The 19083-nt window shown below is 41.2% G+C and overlaps 1 protein-coding gene across 1 annotated transcript; it reads right to left on the bottom strand.

Annotated features, from left to right (window-relative positions):
* Positions 1–790: 790 nt before the first annotated feature.
* On the bottom strand, positions 791–14639 carry LOC135487929 (CUB and sushi domain-containing protein 3-like). Its single transcript, XM_064772224.1, has 8 exons — positions 14518–14639; positions 13825–14178; positions 11753–11951; positions 9418–9608; positions 7651–7980; positions 5866–6063; positions 4570–4920; positions 791–3157 (listed from the first exon to the last, which is right to left on the bottom strand). Exons 1-8 carry the CDS (start codon positions 14588–14590, stop codon positions 2949–2951), a joined length of 1905 nt encoding a protein of 634 aa, XP_064628294.1. The 5' UTR covers positions 14591–14639; the 3' UTR covers positions 791–2948.
* Positions 14640–19083: the final 4444 nt, after the last annotated feature.

Here is a 19083-nt window from a genome sequence, read left to right as displayed (position 1 = left end):
TACGAGTGGCGTGGCATTAAAACTTTAGTTACCAATTAGGACTGACAGCATTTGCGCATTAATAACATACCTTCAATCAGCAGTGTATGACCCTGATCATACATTGCTATTTCAACATAGGCTCGGTTTTAACAATTAGGTTTTAGCAGAGTCTTTCGACTCTGGTTTTAGCAAGTTTTGGGAAATTCTTTAATGGTACCCTTAACCATATGACAGCGGTAAACGGTATTTAAGTAGTATCAATGCGTATGATTTCACTGGGGATAATTCACAAGATCTATTAAAATAAATATTTTGAATATCCTAGTGAAATATTTGTCCTTTTAAAAATGGCATAGCAATTCATCATGTTCCTGAAATTGTGAAGGAAAAAAGTGGTCAATTCTTCATGGAGGAAATATTCTCAGGTTACCCATACAAAAAATAGGCAATCCCTGAATATTTGACATCTCGCTGCGTTATATATGGCCACGTCGCATTATTGATAATCTTCCCATCATAATTGTGGTGGCACCATACGATTCTGCCGTGATTGTCCCTGCGCACATTACAGCAATCTCACTCGACACGTCCATCGTGGCAATCACCATTGCCGGAAGACAGGTTCATCCGTGTCCATACAATCCTCCATTAGCCTCTAATCTTACCGCCCACATGGTTTCTTTCTGATTGCTTCGAACTGCCGAGTACTCTTACAAGCGAGCAGGAGGCTGGAGTGGAGGAATGTCTTTGACACTGCTACCAATTATAGGGTATAGATTAGAGAAGAATGAACAAAATGATACCTCTCTCATCATGATATATATACTATATATATATAGATTTTTATTGATAACTTCCAATGTGAACAAACCCAGGGATATTGCTTACAAGCATTAGCAGCCCTGGACAGAAGTAAAATTACAAATTACATTGGCTTAAAGGGACGCATAAGCAGGAATAACTGCACTGGAGCTCTGAGTGAGAACGACAAAAAGTTGCAGGAAAGCAGAAGAACGGAAGGGACCAAACAACATAAAAGGAGACTAATTTATATTAACAATAGTGCAAATATTGTGGATAAACCTGTTGACGCTAACCATATAGCCTGGATATTAGTGGCTTTTGTGAAATTAATGAAACTATAGAGTAAGGCCTGCAACTTGTCCTCAGTGCCACGCAGAGAACCATATTGGGTGGTAAAAGATGGCAGTACACTAATAGGTCATGGACAAGTGCGAGTAAGAGCTAGGGCAACTGAAGAAAGATGTTTGCTGAAACCGCGCGGACAGGGGAGATCAAAAATGTTCGAAAAATTACGGGTAAACAGGTGGTTCCTGAATAATGAGATCACAGCGAGTTTTATTGAAAAGATTTTCTTCCCTACGTGAAAGTTTCAATTCAGTAGTCACCAAGTAGCTTTTCCACCCTTTCATGTACACACAAGTGTTGAATTCGAAGGAGTTTCTTGTATAATAGTCTCTCACACCCTTTGACAAAGATAGCCAGGTTAATTGCACTGGGAAAAGTGGATTTTGTGAATCTTTGTGATATATACTCCTGTACGAAGACTGGATGGTTGCTGATTACTGTGTCTTCCATCATACACTGGGTTTCTATAACTATCAACATTCAGTAGGAATTACATAGGTAGGATCTCTTAAACGAGTTATATCACACATAAAAAGTATTTTTTCTCATATCGCCTCTGAGAAAGTGTAATCCAGTCAAGTGATTTATAGACTTGATTACCACCAGTACCTTGAATACAACTGCCGACTATCAGGCCAACCCTATAATGAATCTGGTCAAGTCTAGACAATGTACTAACATTTGCTGAATCAAATATTACGGCTTCATATTCCATACGGGGGGAGGATAAATGAGAAATAGAGTCTCTCCAAGTGCCGAAACTCAGGTTTTAGTTTGAGGGCTTTTTAGAGTGTTGCACTTGACTCATCATCATACTGGCTACAATAATAACTTAGCTTCTTCGGTTTTTGTAGGAGGGAAATCAATGCAAATCTATTCTCAATTTTTATCATAATTGGTCGCAAAGATGAGCACTCAACTATTCGGTCGTGGTTATATATTTCTATATTTGTTTGTTAGTAATCTTGTTAAAGCACTGTGTAAAAAGCTTGTTTTTGATTTTTCAAAATAATTATTTTTTATTGAGCATTATCAGCACAGTTTGTTTGCAGGGAATACTGAATATGTAATGAAATCATCCAGGCAAATGCAATCCGATAAGTTCAACGGTAAATGAATTGAAGCTAACTCAATAACAGAAAGTATTTTACCGTGATGAGTGCATATCATGTCGTTCATTGTATCAAAACGTGTCGATGAAGATAAAAAAATCACAGAATTTGATCTTTTGATTATTTCAACTGCATTTATTAACTATATTTTTGCACTCACTGAGTATACTGAGTCCACACTATTCAACTCTTAGGTAGGATTTTTGGTCAGGAAACCGGTCTAAACAACAGGTCCGTAAGGCCTATTGACTAGGCCTACATATGAATGGTATGAGAGCCTATTATTTATGTATGGCATTTGAAATGTCTGTTAGTCAACTTCGTGACGTTTTTGCACTGAAAACAGGGTATCATCAGCGGTCATAATGGTGTAAATCTACATGTGCATTGACAATACTCTGACCGTCGCTGATGCCCTGCCAGTTTTCGAAACGGTGCAAAAACCTCACTAATAGACTTAAAAGATTAATGCTCGAAATTGGCATCAATGCCGCGCAACGCCGCAACATTAGTGGTCTTGGTTCAACTCTCGGCCAGAGTATATGTCTGATGCGATGATTTATATAGGGCGACATTGTAACTTCCCTTCGGTGTCTCCGGTTTCCTCAGCTATATACATTACCAAAAGCCTTCTCTGATTGCTTACATAAATGATTACATAAAAGCATGCACTGTCACCGTATCACCTCTCGTCTCATGTTTAGCTCACTCTGCCGGTGAGCAGAGCGGGAAAGTCCCGCTAAATTTTCCATCTGCCCCACAAGTCAGGTAATGCTCCGATTCTCCATCCAAGAAATACTGACTCTCGATAGGACAGTCAAACTTGAGCTTAGAACCGACTTCGTAGTACAAAGAGTAGTGCTCAATTATTTTGTATCTGTTGGTTGGAAACTGCTCCATGCTGCACCCAGTTGCTGAAAAAGATGACAAAGAGTATGCAAGATGTTTTATTTTACATTTTTGACCCAACAACAATTTGAAGCCTTTGCTCTAGTCATGTTTCGGAATAACTGGTAATTTTCGTAGAATTTGCATCAGCTAGTTTAAATACCTGAAGTTTGTTGAAAAAATACTCCGCAATTCACTGTGTCCAAAGAGTGACTTATGGTGTGTAAGTAATGTGTGTTTCAATTCCCCTGATCACAACTACATTTGTACATTTGTTGTTACTTTTTTTGCATAAGACACGCGTGAGTTGTGTTGATGAACACCATGGATTCCTATTCTCTCCCCCCCCCCCCTCCTCCTCCCCCAAGGACTGTGCTGTTCTTTCCAAGAACCATGATGGGGATCAATGCTTTAAAGGACCATTGGCATTATTATCGACAATATGACCCAGCTGTCGGCTGCCGAGTCACCTCCTATTCTTCATAAGTTCATGTAGTTTCCATCAACAAAATTGCACAAAAAAAGGAAAAATTCGAAATCTGACTGTATTTATCACGCATAACACGAAAAACAAACCCTGTGCATGCATAGCCTAAATTAACATGCGTCAATCTGTAAAATTGATACACGCATCAATGTATGCACATAACGCGCGAGTAGGCAGCGCATAAATGTCGCAAGCATTATGACTGACTAGTAGCGTCGCCTGGCGTTAGAAATAGATGAAATACATGTAGATAAAGTTGCACTGCTAGCAAATATATATCAACAAACATCCATGAATGGGCAGCTTTTTACTGCAGTATGTTTGTTATTCTTCTGGTTCATCAATAAACTGTTTTTTTAACGTGTTTGATGCTTTTTCAAAATTGTTTCAGCTCTCAGATAGTAGAAAAACGCGCTTTTGTTATTTTTAGTACGCACAAGTCCTGGCGCGAAAGACCTTTCCCGCCACGTGAGTGCACGCCGAGATCCGAGTTCACGTCACCCCGGTATTACGACGCAACGTCATTTCCGTTATCGTAGCAGTAGCGGGGTAATCAAGCGCCATCAGCGTGACGTCGGAAAAATCTATATCAGCACCAAGATATCACAGGGTGGATCCATGGCTCCAGGAAGCGCCTTTCTAGTGCCTCGTTCCACATGGAAAGGATCGACGCATGGACTGGCCGGAGAGCTAACTCGGGTGAAGTCAGAGTCAACATCGGAAAAGTGTGATAACTCAGTCAGATTTTGAATTTCTTTTTTCTTTTTTGTGCAATTTGTTGATGGAAACTACTTTATGTAGAATAGGAAGAGACTGGGCAGCCGACAATTATACCAATGGTCCTTTAATGATCAGTAACATGTGTTAACGCCAATAACTGAGAAAACCAAGGCTGTAAAATTGCCGTGACTATTTTCAACCTTTTACAAAAATGCAATAGAATCTGTTTACCTTCGTACTTGATCCTGAAATATCCGGAATCTTTCAAAAAGTTTGACTTGAATAAGACTGACACCTCGTTGTCCCACGTATAATAGCTTTCACTCACGTAGTCGCCGCCGTTACTGCACAGGACGTACCTGTGATACCGACCATCCGTAGACCCTTTTGCCGCCGAGTCGATGAGCAGAAAGTTATCTTTACAGAATGCACTCAAATCGACGACTGTCACTTTTATGTTCTGACCTTTCTTTACCTGGATCTTCCACTCGCAAGTAGTATCCTTCGGGAATGCGTTCGGATACGATGGACTTTCGATGGTGCCGTTCGAAGCAGTCAATGTTTTGTTGCAAAACGAATGCTCTGGAAAAATAGAAAACAAATAACTTCCAAGTGAGAAATGTATCCATGCAAAGATCGGCAAGATTTTTTATGAGCTAATACTGTCCTATTGGCATCCGACGCGCGATCATAATCTGGACGCCCCTTCACAGAAAAAACTCGCGTTGAACGCAGCGGAAAACGCAACGGTTTCGGTCCAGATAAAGGAGTCACACCTAACGCATGAAACGCTGCGGGAGGCGTTTTGAAGGCCAAATATGGTTTCCCTCTGTTCCAATTCATTTTCCTATCATTTTCCATGCGTCCTCTTTAAAATCGGTTCTTTTATGATCTGGCCTTCTCTTATCGTACAAAACCCGATTCTTAACGACCTCTAGAATCAAAAGTTTCGTTAGCAATAGTATATATCGGCTCGGGTCGCTCAGGAAGGGCTCATGGGGGCAGGTCTCTGTGCTTTTGCTTACGGCATGATCCGCCGGGGGGTCCAGCAGTTGAAGTGGCTGAAACCACGTATAAAGAACGAGGCTCATTCAAGAGTTTGATCGCGCGTCGGACGCCGATGGTCACGAGTCGAAGTATGAATTCGGTATTAGTCGTTAACGTTAACCCCTTCACACTTGGTAGGGTGTGAAGTAATATGATAAGAAAATGGCGGATGTCCAAGCAAGTTTGACCGCTTGTGCATAGACTAAGGTGGGTGAGAAGCGGGACGCGGGGCGCGTGCATGGGGGTCTTTTTTCGAAAGCTTACGGATATCTCGTGTAATACAGGTGTTTGCTTTGAAATAAGAATTCGTCTAAGGTAAAATTGTGTGATTAAAGCGGCTATTGAATACAACTTAACTGGAATGTCAAAGCATGGCATAGTATATATTATACATTGTATTTTCTGCAGGAAAACTAAGACAATTAATTGAGAACTATGTGTATAATAACCATTTCAGTCCTAGCTTCTGCCCGTACTCACCAACGCAAATTGGCACGTGCCTATCCCAGGTTCTGTTTTCTCTACATTCTAGTGTGATCTCTCTTTCCAGAGTAGGAAATACGTAACCATGCTCACACCCGACCCTCATCTTGAAATGTGTGTGGATGAAGCCCACGTTGTCATTCAGTATCCGCGAATGAGGCGGAAGTATGGCGTCCCGAATGCCACATCCAATGGCTGAAACAGATCAAATGGCAGTGGATACAAAAGCATCTAGTTATAGTCTATTCATAAATGTTAAATGTGAAATACTGGTCCGATTTATTTGAAGTTTGGTTTCTGTTGATCCTTGCCTCAAAACCAAACAGGAGTTTAAGGTTCAGCATTCTCGAGGCAGATATAAAACAAATTCTTCAGCCAAGTCCAATGGTCATTTTGAGGGTCCCCTGGATAGGCTATATTTTGTTTCTGGATATTTGTCATTCATTCTTGGCACATGAGTATAGATTGACCAAAAAAATAATAACCTGAACAATTCATCCAGAATATCACAACGATCTAATCCGCGTACGGGACAAGTCAGCCCTCTTTACGTTTCACAATTCATCCAGAATAATCAAGACATAAAGCGTACAGAGCGGAAAATGTCCGAATTCAATGCTCTACGTCAATGTACATAAATGGTACCACGGTTACTTACATAAACTGTTTGTTGTTCGGTGTAGACCAATGAAAACTAAATTTCAAAGAAATCCGTCCAATAGTTCCCTCTCCGGCGACCCGAACGATGCGAACATACATGCAACACTTACGAACAATGGATTATGATATAACAAGTTACAGTATGTGGTGTTGATAATTATTATTCAGTCTGAATTTCTTATATGTATATGAATAAAATGCATCGCATCATCACAGTGACTATAAACCCAAGATCTCAGTTTTTTTCGGATTTCGATCGAGTTCTGTATCAGCGTCTTGACCTCACGTAAAATCTGTCATCTGTAAATCTGTAGGGATGCCGAATCTATGCATCGAATTTATCTCGTATTAGACACGCAGAAATGATGGGATGGTATACTCGTGGTTTTGGCTTGATTATCGATCGTATATACATGATTGATTACGTGTATTTGACAATGCCAGCTCAGGCTTATCGACACTCATGAAAGCTGTTTCATAGGGTTCATATCATCAAGATTTACCCTGCCAACGCCTTGATAAAGCCTGCAGCATACTAGCCGCCAACTTTGGCGACAAGAAGCGTTCGGCTGACGCCACTTGACGCCAAAGTTGGCGGCCAGTGGATCCCGGTCAGAGCACACCTGCCCAGAATTGGCGTCCAGTAGCGTCTTTTCCGCCATTTTAAAATCATGTGACATCAAGACGCAAGCTGATTGGCCATAGCCTCGCCGCCGACGCCAAGTCAGGCGGCCATCCGTAGTAGCACACCTGGCTTCTTCTTGCGTTCAAGCGCGGCGACACGCGTCAAAAATCAAACATGTTAGATATTTGGCGTTTAGTTGCGGCAAATGGCGTCAGTCAAGTCGCGTTCGCCGACGCCGTTCGTAGCAGACTATGGATTTTTCAGGCGTTTAGGACTCTTGCGGCAAAAAACGCCTGTGAACGCCGAAGTTGGCGGCTTATAGTGTGCTGCAATTACGAGGTAATGGTCAGAATGACGTACACCGTAATGTGGAATTATTTGGTTGAAAGTATCAGGCGATTTAGTGTGCTAAGTGATGTACAAGCCGAGATTATCATCATTTCTAAACAAAGAAAATGTTTGAATATGTCGATCTCTTTTTCCAGGACTGTACATACCTTTGTATTTGACGAAATAGCCCCTATCCGTCGCTTGACGTCCTTTGTTCCTCACTTGAAGAGAAAGCGTGTTGGACTCGCTTAAATAGCTGGCATTGGCCTTCAGAGAACCCCCGCACAGCATTACCGCAGGTCTGTTCTGGGAACGGAGCATGACGTAGCCGTGGTTGCAGTCGATTTTCGCGTCCAGAAATGACAGGGAAATCCTCTGACCAGGCAGTGCCGTGATGTGAGTAGTACAGTTAGCACGGTTATAAAGCGGGTCGGGGTAGTTCTGAGTGGTGAGTAACCCACTTGGTTCGGTCATATTCATACTGCACATTCTGAATACTAGAAGAGAGGAATAATGTCAGAGTCAGTCGTTTACAGTGCGTGGGGATTCGGACAGTGTCAGCAAGTCACTGTCCACTATGGTTACAACATCGCTAACAGACGACAAACTCCGGGAGATTCAACAACGAATGATTCCTGTTCTATGACGTTTGCTGGTAGATATTTTTGGACGATAACTTAAAGACATCTGTTGGTAGATTTTGATGTAGCTGTCTAGAATAAGTAGAAAAAGCAGTATTTTGGTAGACCAATGCCTACTTCAGGCTACAAAAGGCGCTTATTCTCCCATTTCTGCCAAAGAGTTGTGAAGATTATTGCATGTGATGTGTTGTGAAGCATACCAGAAAAGGAAGATATGATGGCAAGCACCTGGCTCAAAGTGTTCTATAAAGTGTCTCAAAATGCAATTAAAAAGAAGGCAGACTGTCCGCTATGGTTACCTGTGTCACTGTCATGACTGTACAAGTGTAACCATAACGGAGAGTCGTGGCAGTGCATGAAAATAACCATACCGGACACTCTGCCATCTCATATTGCATTTAAGTCTGGAAGTACAGGCTACACAACACAGCACATGCAATAATCTTCACAACTTCTGAAGATATGGTAGAAAAACGCAATTTGTACCCTGAATTAAGCATAGGACTTCAAAAACACTGTTTTCTATTTATTCAGGACAGCTACACCGATACGAACCTATTAACTGATGTGTTAACGTTATCATCTTGAAATATCTACCAACAAATCCACGTCGAGTGCCATAGAACAGGAATTATTTCAAATTTCGAGTTTTCAAATTTGTTTTTGTCGTCTGCTAGTGCTATGGTAACCATAGTTGACAGTGACTTGCTGACACTGTCCGAATCCCCACACTGGTTTATGTTACACGTATTTGGTTACCTCGACCCCAAAGCCTTTGTCCCTGATCAAAACGGCTGTGCTTGTTGTCAAAATCTACCTTATTGCTCAATCAAATGTTAATTGTGTAAAGATGTCGAGCATTTCGTTATAATACATTTTCATGGTCACACGATATACTATAGTATATATCTTGTTGATGGGATTTTCTCGTGCTTGTATTCAAAATTGCACATACACAATGTACTTGTTGAATCGTGTTGAATTTATGAATACGTGTATATAAACATGGTAGTTCTACAGGGAGGCCCAGAACCACCTTGTACCCAAGTGCCTTTTTATAAGTTGACAGTCAATGCACATGGCATGGTGATAGTTCATGTAGCATTAAGTGTATAAGTCAGTGAAACCTGGAACACATTCGAGGACATAATGGCTTGAAAATGTGTTCCTATGAAAGTACTTACATTCTTCATATATTCCATGAGTAAGATCCTTTGAATATTTACTCAGATATAGAATTAATAAACTTTATACATTAGTAATTTATGAATACAAAGTACATTGTATACATACCTGTGATGAGAAAAGTGACATTGTCTTTGAAATCCTCCCTTGTTCCGTTGATCACTTCATATGCGAAGCAAATTCTCTCTGGCTCTCTTCTATAGCCCGTTGGAAGGACGTGAAGACGTTTATAAGAGGACGCCGGCGTTCTACTCGTCAGATGGATAAGAGTGTGCAGCTCGCCCGATCTCCTTCCGGACCTGAAATCAATTAGCCATCTTCTTGCAATTATTTGACTGTTTGAAAGTTAAGAAGTCACAAAGGAGCATGCCGATCCACCGTCGTTGTGCGTATATCCATCCTTCACCGCCGATTCAGGCCGTCATTCAATTACTTTGTGTCGAGCAATTAGATTGGCCACCCGTTTATGATGGTGCGTCCGACAGATTACCTGGCGGGAGTTATCGGCGGTGAAAGGAGAAGATTTTAGGAGTGATATTCACCGCCGATAAGTCGGCATTCAAAGGAGAGTCAAACTCCTAAATTTAAATGACCATTGGCATTATTAAGGGCAATATTAGCCAGCTGTTGGCTGCCCTGTCACCTCCTATTCTACACATGTAGCTTCCATCAACAAATTGCACAAAAAAAGGAAAAATTCAAAATCTGACTGAATTATCGCACTTTTCCGAAAACAGAGATGTAAGATTTTGGTCCGAGAACGAGGTGGCAATTTGACGATAGATACCGTATTGCCTGTTGTCAGAAATGAAATGAAACCACAGTGTGTTTATCATGCCTGGTATGCCTAAAAATGATAATGAAAAACAACAGTTTGCCTTGATGACGCCAAACAGAGAAAAAAACCTCGTTATTGTTCTCGGATCAAAATCTTACCTCTCTATTGACTCTGATTTGACCCGAGTTAGCTCTCCATGCATCGACCCTTTCCACGTGGAACGATGCACTAGTAAAACGTTTCCTGGAGTAAGGTCTTGGTGCTGACATCGATTTTTCCGACGTCACGCTGATGGCGCTTGATTACCCCACAACTGCGACGATAAATGGAAATGACATTGCGTCTTAATAGCGGGGTGTCGTGAACTCGGATCTCGGCGTGCACTCATGTGACGGGAAAGGTCTTTCGCGCCAGGACTTGCGCGTACTCAGTGAAAATAACGAATAACGCGTTTTTCTACTATCTAGGAGCTGAAACAAAATTGGAAAAGCATCAGAGAGGTTTAGAAAAATAGTTTACGGATGAACCAGAAGAAGAACAAACATACTGCAATAATAAGCCGTCCATTCCTTTAAGGCATTACGTGCCAAATCCAGGCCCAAGCTGTGGAACCGACTGCCAATCAGCTTGCGGACACTGACCAGCGCCCCTGTCTTCGCGAGTCACTTAAAAATCTCTTTGCTCGACATAATGTATAGTGTAATGTTATTCAACATGCGCTTTCAGATCTAGGAGGCGGGGAACACGACAGCTAAAGTTCCGACCGACCAGCTGCAACAAATGGAAAACATAGGTTGCCAATGCTTGCTTTACGGTCATTTGTGAAATCAGTCCATATACTATAATATATTATGAGGGCCGAAATCTCCAGATCCGAATGTACATGCACATTAATTTTGTTCGCATCAGTAAAATACTACGATATTTAGATGTAGGCCTACCATGGGCTTGATGGGGAGCCATTTGAAAGTATAGATTTAACAATGAATACGAAATTTTATAGATGTTTTGCACGAAAAGCCTTGATTTCCGCTAATGAGCACTAAAGAACCAAAAACAAATTTTCACGAAAAAAAAAGCGACAGAGGACCAGGCGGGAAAACAACAACAATCTCGATACATGTATTGGGTTTATACTACCAAGAAGTTATAAAGAGGGATAAGTCTTAATAAATTCTTGATATTATCAATCGAAAAATGTATCCAAACTGTGTGTTGGAACGTTCGCGCGGAGCAACCGTTTTAATTGATTTACAATTGTACTGCATTTCAAAATCTTTTCAACACTGGCTAAGGTGGACAGTCTTTGCTATTTTTGTCATTTATTTTTTTGTTGACACAAACTTGTTTACACGATAAATCACAGTATTAGATTTTTCGAATATTAAAAATATGCCTTCGTCTTTTTCAAATTAAAGCCCACGTGGACACGGCTAAGCCAAAGAAAATATACAGAAAGTAGAGTAGGCCTTATGTTAAATTTTGGGAATTTGTAAGGATGGCGGCCCGTCAAGACACCTCTTGTCATTATCAAGCCGGTTGTTGTTTTTTTCAATCAACGAAATGATGATTATATATGTGTGTTACAGAATTTGACGATTCGTTACTAAAAACGGCATCTTTGTTACAATCTACATCCTGGCTTCTATTGTCCCAGTACTTTACCTGTATCGTTCAGTGTAGAATACTTTAACGTTGTTCAACGATTTTATGTCGCTCATACCTCCATTCATCTCAAAAGCCACATTGCGGCCACTTGGTATAGCCATACACCTTTCCTTATATGCTGATCGGAACGAGTACTGTATCTTGTATTTGAAATACACTGGGTGTCTGGTCGTTGCGCTAGAGGAGGCACCATTGTCTACAAAAAAAGGAATAACACGAATTGTTAGGGTATCGTACTTGGTTATACCATCCTGACTCTTATGCGTTTGCGTCACCATGCACTATCGAGCTCCACAATCTCAAAACATTGCGGGTCAAGATGTGGTTATACCAGAGTCTTTCAATAAAAAGAATCTAGCAATAAAATTTCATCTAAAAATGTGGCCGTTTTTAGAACGATACCAATTTCAATTTTCAATTTCAATTTCAAAACTTTCATTGAGCACCAATACATGTATATAAAATCTACATAGAGAACAAACACTAATAACACATTAGAACATAGTCAAAGTATATTAAAATGCATGTACGTGTAGTTGCTCAAAAGAGAGCGCCGAAGGCGGTGATGTTATCAAAAATGTCACTTACAAATGTACATAAAAGACATTGCAGTATCATTTACAAAAGGCTCAGATTACATATTATTAACTAGTAGAGCAACGAATGCAGGTTAATAAAATTTGAGACGGCGCTGGAGCGTTTTTCAAATAACGACATGATATTGTCAAAGTCTGATGCAGAGTGCCGAGCTTGAGATAAGACCGTTTTATCAATTTTTCTTTCTGATGGGGTGGGGGAGGGGGATAATGGAGTTTAATGCTTGCATGAAGAGTGTATTGAAAAGTGGCGCTTTATCTTCATAAATTGAAGAAAAAAAATGCCATAGATTTAAAATAGGTGACGATTTATCAAAAAAGTAAGTATTTCTCGATCCCGATGGCCGGGTGGTCGTAATGCGTCCGCCTCGTGAGCGGAGGTCGAGTGTTCGAGTCCGCGGCAGCTCGTTCCAATGCGACCGGTTGGCTAAACTGCCTTCTCGCCAGATGCCTGGCATTGGAGATAGGAGTTTGGAAGTAAGGAGATTCTCATAAGCCAATTCTGGCTGGCCTTTCAGTAATGGTGACACGATGATAAATAGTAAACTGTACTTTTGTACAGTGTATATTGATTTACAGTTTTCATACAAAAACAAAGCTTCTCCTCCATATATCTTACCTCCATATTCACTGCTCTTAAAGAGCTGATTTATTGAACGTCACTTATGTCTACTTTATACATTCTGCTATTATCTTTTACAGTGCATTCATTAGTTTCAGCACACCTGCAAGTGTTCTACGTGAATCATTACAATTATTTCATAATCACCAAAGGGGAAGATTATCGACGTTTCGCTTTTCTGTTATCTCAAAGAGCGATTACTATTACATGTACTGTAGTTCATTGAGAGCGAATTTCACTCTTTCTTTTTACATTCGGCCCCGCTTGTTGGAAAGCACGTTTGTCGTGCTTGCAGCATCAGGGTGGTTGTACATCAGTGCTCATAAGTCGACTTTCTAACCAAGTATTTCGTGTAATCTCGTCTTTCTATGGCGGCAGTCCAGCGCCACCTAACTACAAGTTCAAGAACTTTGCACTGTAACCTTTACAAAATTGGCAAAGATTTAGCCACCGGAAATTTGTTCAGCATTAAGTTACCCACTTATCTAAAATAGGGCATAACATCTATCAATGGCGACTTCATATGAGGTTATTAGTTCAGCCTGTCTGGCTCATGATGATATCAACACAAACTTCTTACGATGTCTCGGCAAATGATGGACCAAATTTAATGCAGTTTTCAGCATGATGTCAGAAGAAAGACAATTCGAATCATAAACATTCATGTAGGCAAGAGTTCATAAAGACTAGTCGTTATGAATTCTTGATGTTAGGAATGAGATTGCATAACATTTTCGTTATGTAATCGGCATCAACGTTGCGAAGTAAATTTCTTTATCTAGTGAATAGATTAGACTATGCCGTGAAATGGTGTTCTTGGAAAGAATGATCATTCCAAATCCACTAATTACCTTTGTGAATGTACACAAACTCGCCACGGTCCCCATACCGTTTGCGCTCCAACTTCATGAAACATAAGACGCTGCCGGACTGGACGCGGAAGATGTCGGGTGGGTCCGTTCTACCAATCTTCGTGGTCTCATCGTACACCTTAACGACATCTTCCCGTAAAATGTCCTCCATTTTGTCCGGGCAAACGGTATTTCCAGAGGGCCAATTAAAGAAGATGAGCGAGGAATCCGTCAAATTCAGTCTCATGATTTTGAAGACTCCTCCGTCCCTTCCTGGAGAAACGGTGTAGTTCCATGTCGTTGTCCAGAAATCATGACTGGTAGATGAACTAGCAGTGTCGTAGGTCACTACCTCTATGAAGAAAGGAATAAAGAATTGAAGTCAATGACGATGAGCATAATATCTTAAAGGGGTTATATAGGCAGCAGCTAGGTAGGCAAGATAAAGTTACACAAAGTTGCCAATAGAGGTCTCTTCCATCTCACAGTACGTCAAAACTTTTCACGCTTGCGCGGGGAATATTTGTAGCGCTGAGTCTAACATGCCAACGTGCCCTTACTGTGTATATTAGTCGCTTAAAGACAGCCACTTTAACCCCTCTGCTCCTGCCTATAGTCCCCCTTTAAGGGGGCTTGGCTTGCATATCAAGAAACGGACCAGTGAGTCTTGAGAATATAATACGTAGTACTTACCTGCCTCAGATCGGTGGGAAATGAAGAGCAAAAGCATACATATTGATGCCAGCTGCATCAAAAGGTTAGCCATTGTAGCCAGTGCGGAGCGCCGGCCACCAGTTGTTGCCTTCCTAAATGCAAGTCTCCGTTTGCGGCGGAAACCAATAATACCCGGTCGAAATCGTTAAATATCAACAGTCTAGTAACATAATAAGTTAAGTAGCATTGTTTCAGAATAATTGGGACGATTTGTCTGGGAAATGTACTAGTAATCTGATTGACAGATTGAATCATGTTCGTTAATTTCCGGGCGATAATTGCTTCCCAATTCTCCTAGGACCTTAGCTAGGACCAACATGAAATTCGATTCCTCCTCACAAGTCCGACGTCCCACAAGTCTGACGTCCTATAAGTCCGAAGTAACATAAGTCCGAAAGATATGTATTGTATGAACAAAAGTTTAAAAAGGCTGATATTTCTAGTTGTATGAATGGTCGAAAAAGTTGTTCAAGACCGAAGACCGAGTCGAATATATAACGTTATATCCTCTTCATTATGCTTAAGGAACAGTTGGCAAGACTTGCGTTATCTGAACATTTTGTCAACAGATAATCTGGACATTTTGTCAGCAGATGACACGTTCGCATTATCTAATGATCGTCGCCAGGTGAAAGAAATCATGCTTCAGAATTTGGGCATGGCTTTTTTACGGGATCACCCTTTTGTGTTTTATAAGATGTCGCACTTAAGGTACTTCGGACTAATGATGTCGGACTTGTGGAATGTCGGAAGTGGTATATCTTCAAAAAGATTTTTCCATGGTCGGTCTCATGATACTTCGCACTTGTGGGATGTCAGACTTGTGTGATGTCTCGGACTTATGGGGGGACACCTCAAATTCGTCTTTTTTCGACAGGCTGAGTTTTAACCGTACATCATAAGCAGAAGGAGACCTGTTATGCGTTTTAACCCGAAGTCTTTCGAACGCTTGAATTCCTTGATATATCGTGTACAGCAGACATCTATACGGAAGCCCATAAGGGACATTTTGAATAAAAATGCAATTTGTATTTTCTTCGGAGGTTTTAACTTTTTGGTTTTTTGGTTTTCACCGCGGTGGAAAGGTTTTCACCGCGGTGGAAACCTCGAAAATATTAACAAAACTAAACAAAAATGTTAAAAACCTCCGAAGAGAATACAAATTGCATTTTTATTCGAACTGTCCCTTATGGGCTTCCGTACATCGAGGTTGCATGGTTAAAAATATTTTGGCTGGTAAAATTTTTTCGACAAAAATCGATTTGTTGTAAATGATGTCATCTCTATACATGTAAAGACGACTAGTATAGACGATTTACAAATGTTTGTCCGCAGATGCGTTAGTTGGGTAAGTACGTTCCAAAACCATGAATTCATGGAACCACCCAAATTTGATGCTTATTTATATATCATGTAAATTAAACGATCTATAAGCTAAAAACAGTGGCCGAGCCCACGCATTTGCAGAAATTCGCTAAAAATTTTTAACAATTTGTGGACATTTTTCTTTTTTACTGCAACATATCGTTAAACAACAATTTTTGGGGTCGGGAGTAAGGGGGTCGCAAGCAGGAACCTGCAGAACTAAAAATCCAGATGGCAGCACCAGTACTAAAAGGTACACTTCTAGTGCATTTTCCATTAAAATTTAATTTTGCTGATTTTCTCCCTAAAAACTCATCAAAATAGAATTAAGGACCAATAAAACAACATTTTTTGGTGCTATTTCCCCATGTAGAATAATTAAGGCATGAAAAAATCAATAATCATTGACCCGGGAAATGGCTTTCTCATTACAACCACGGTCCACTTACCTGCAGGGCCCCCTATTGGCAGGTTTTGTTGTGCAGGTTCCTCATTGACTGTGACCGCTTCGGAGCATTATCATCACTCACACAACGTAGTGAGTGTAATGGTTACAAATGTATACACTGTATTCAAATTCATATATCCATCATATATCCATCATGTCCATCGAATCTGAAAAAATTAGTGCAGACCCATGACAATTCTGGTTCCGGTACAGTTTGTCGCATTCCATATTATGGGCCGCGCGTTGGCCGATCCTGCATTCACGCCGCACCGCACCCACAGTTACCACGTCGGACGTGATTTCCATTGTTTCCTTCCACGTGACGCAATTATTTCATGACGTCATGAGCCATTGACCATTCACACAAGTAGATTTATTCACACCGGCGCCACTGAAGTGCGGGTGTGGGACATCATGTATTCAAAAATCGTCTGTTAGGACATACAGGACAACGTCGGCGGAAACAGTTGTGACATTTCATTGCAGACAAAGCAAACGTCCTCTTCTTCTCGATTTACGCACATTACTTCAAAAAAGTCAGTTTTAACACTTCTAAATCCAGATCCAGTCACGTGATTTCTAGTAACTGCCAAACTCGACCCAGTGCCGGAACTGTGAAGTAATGATGTAGGTCACGTGGTCAGAGTGCAGGAGTTCCCGTACCGCCTGGCTATCCGATTCAGCATCCACCGTTCCGGAACGACATTAGCGCCTCTAGTGTCAAGATCGTAAATTTGCCATTCTTGATATTGGCGCCAAACGAATCCAAAAAAACGCGTTAAAACAATTAAGAATATATCAGCTACAAAAATTCGTTATTAACTACCTGGTGAAGAAACATACACAAATATCTAGGCTAGCAGGTGGAAAATTCAATTATTATTTCACCACAAAGAGCTGCTTCTGTCAGCAGATATGAGACAGCTACCGGGGCGGGGACTATTTCTTTATGAGGCCTTATTGTTATTTTATTTTTAGAGTCCAATGGGGGGGGGGTTGGGTGCCTTCCGATCCCCCAATGTACTGACTAAAACCTGTCACTTTCAGAGAACGGGGGAGGGGGTTTGGGGGACTCATCCCCCAATGTACTGGCTAAATATGTCAGAAGGACGGGGGTTTGGGGGGCCCCCCATGTCAAACAGTTGTGTGAGTTCACTAGAGCTTGCTCTTTACATATTATAGTGGTAAGCTTTGAGTGTGAAGCGTGTTTCTAAACTTTTGTAGAGTGGGGGAAATGAATATTTGGTTCTTCAATAGAATTCTCGTGACCATCAACATGATTCAATGCTTCAAATATTTTGGTGATGATAGGTTATGGCTTTCTTAACTGAAATCCATTAGATAACGCCAGCGTTAGTGTCACCAGTTTTGAACAATGGGTAGTAATTGTCAGGTAAATGTAAAACCAACAATTTTTTGGTATTGCTCTCTTTTTTGAAGACCGGGATGCAGCAGACTTCAATGTTAGCGGCCGGGCATGCATGTTAAAACTAATTCATAACTCACACAACGTAGTGAGTGTAATGGTTACGTGTGTCGCACGGTTCCGGTACAGTTTGTCGCATTCCATACGGGCCGCGCTTGCCGATCCTGCTTTCACGACGCACCGCAACCACAGTTACCATGATTCCCATTGTTTCCTTCCTTGTGACGCAATTATTTCATGACGTCATGAGCCATTGACCATTCACGCAAGTAGATTTATTCACACCGGCGCCACTGTCCTGAAGTGCGGGTGTGAGACATCATGTATCTAAAAATCGTCTGCTAGAACATACAGGACAACAACGTCGGCGGAGACAGTTGTGACATTTCATTGCAGACGAAGTAAACGTCCTCTTCTTCTCGATTTACGTACTTTACTTCAAAAAAGTCAGTTTTAACACTACTGCACAAATATAGAGTGGTCATAATGTTCCATTTGGATAGAGATTTGACGGACTGATTTGGAAATTCATTCCAACCATGCAACTGTTTCAGAAATGAGAAAAAGCTCCTGGGTGTCATGACATGCATGGTGTGTCTTGCCTCTGCATTTTTGTACTCAGGCATGTCAGAGGGTTTTCAATTTTCATATCATTGAAGAAATAATTCATTCCAATCTACAAGTATATCAATCACATCATTTATTTAAAAATCGTCTGCTAGGACATACAGGACAACGTCGGTGGAGACAGTTGTGACATTTCAATTTTCATTGCATAGAGATTTGACGGACAGATTTGGAAATTCATTCCAACCATGCAACTGTTTCAGAAATGAGAAAAAGCTCCTGGGCGTCATCAATCAATCAATCAATCAATACATATTATTTATATAGCGCCCCAATTACTCCGCAGGAGAGTATTCTGGGGCGCTATCCCTCCCGTAGGCAGCTGCAAATAGGTGGGCCTTCAGGAGGGACTTGAAACCTTCAATGGAATCGCCATGGTGGACGCTCGTCGGCAGCCGAGTCCACAGTCTTGGAGCAGCTGCCGAGAATGAGCGTCCACCGAGAGTTGGATGCTTGAACCGGGGAACCTCCAGGAGCATCTCAGATTCAGATCTAAGGCCAGAGCGCCCAGTTTTTTTTAATTGAATCATGGATCTGAGATACTCCGGAGCTTCACCAGTCAAGCACTTAAACACCAGGAGCAACATTTTGTACTGGATCCTGAATTTGACAGGAAGCCAGTGTAGCTGTGCCAAAACAGGGGAAATGTGGTCAAACTTGCCCACCAAACACACAACTC

This window comes from Lineus longissimus, chromosome 1 (genome assembly GCF_910592395.1).
Source record: "Lineus longissimus chromosome 1, tnLinLong1.2, whole genome shotgun sequence".
NCBI lineage: Eukaryota > Metazoa > Nemertea > Pilidiophora > Heteronemertea > Lineidae > Lineus > Lineus longissimus.
This window is presented reverse-complemented; position numbering and strand designations above follow the sequence as displayed.

Bases quoted from the DNA above. Each gene is read 5' to 3' on its own strand.
- LOC135487929 (XM_064772224.1), bottom strand. From the start codon at position 14,590: ATGGCTAACCTTTTGATGCAGCTGGCATCAATATGTATGCTTTTGCTC. The intron at 14,179-14,517 runs GTAAGTACTACG...CTTTCTTCATAG, and splicing joins TTCCCACCGATCTGAGGCAG to AGGTAGTGACCTACGACACT. The intron at 11,952-13,824 runs GTAATTAGTGGA...CTTTTTTTGTAG, and splicing joins GTTTGTGTACATTCACAAAG to ACAATGGTGCCTCCTCTAGC.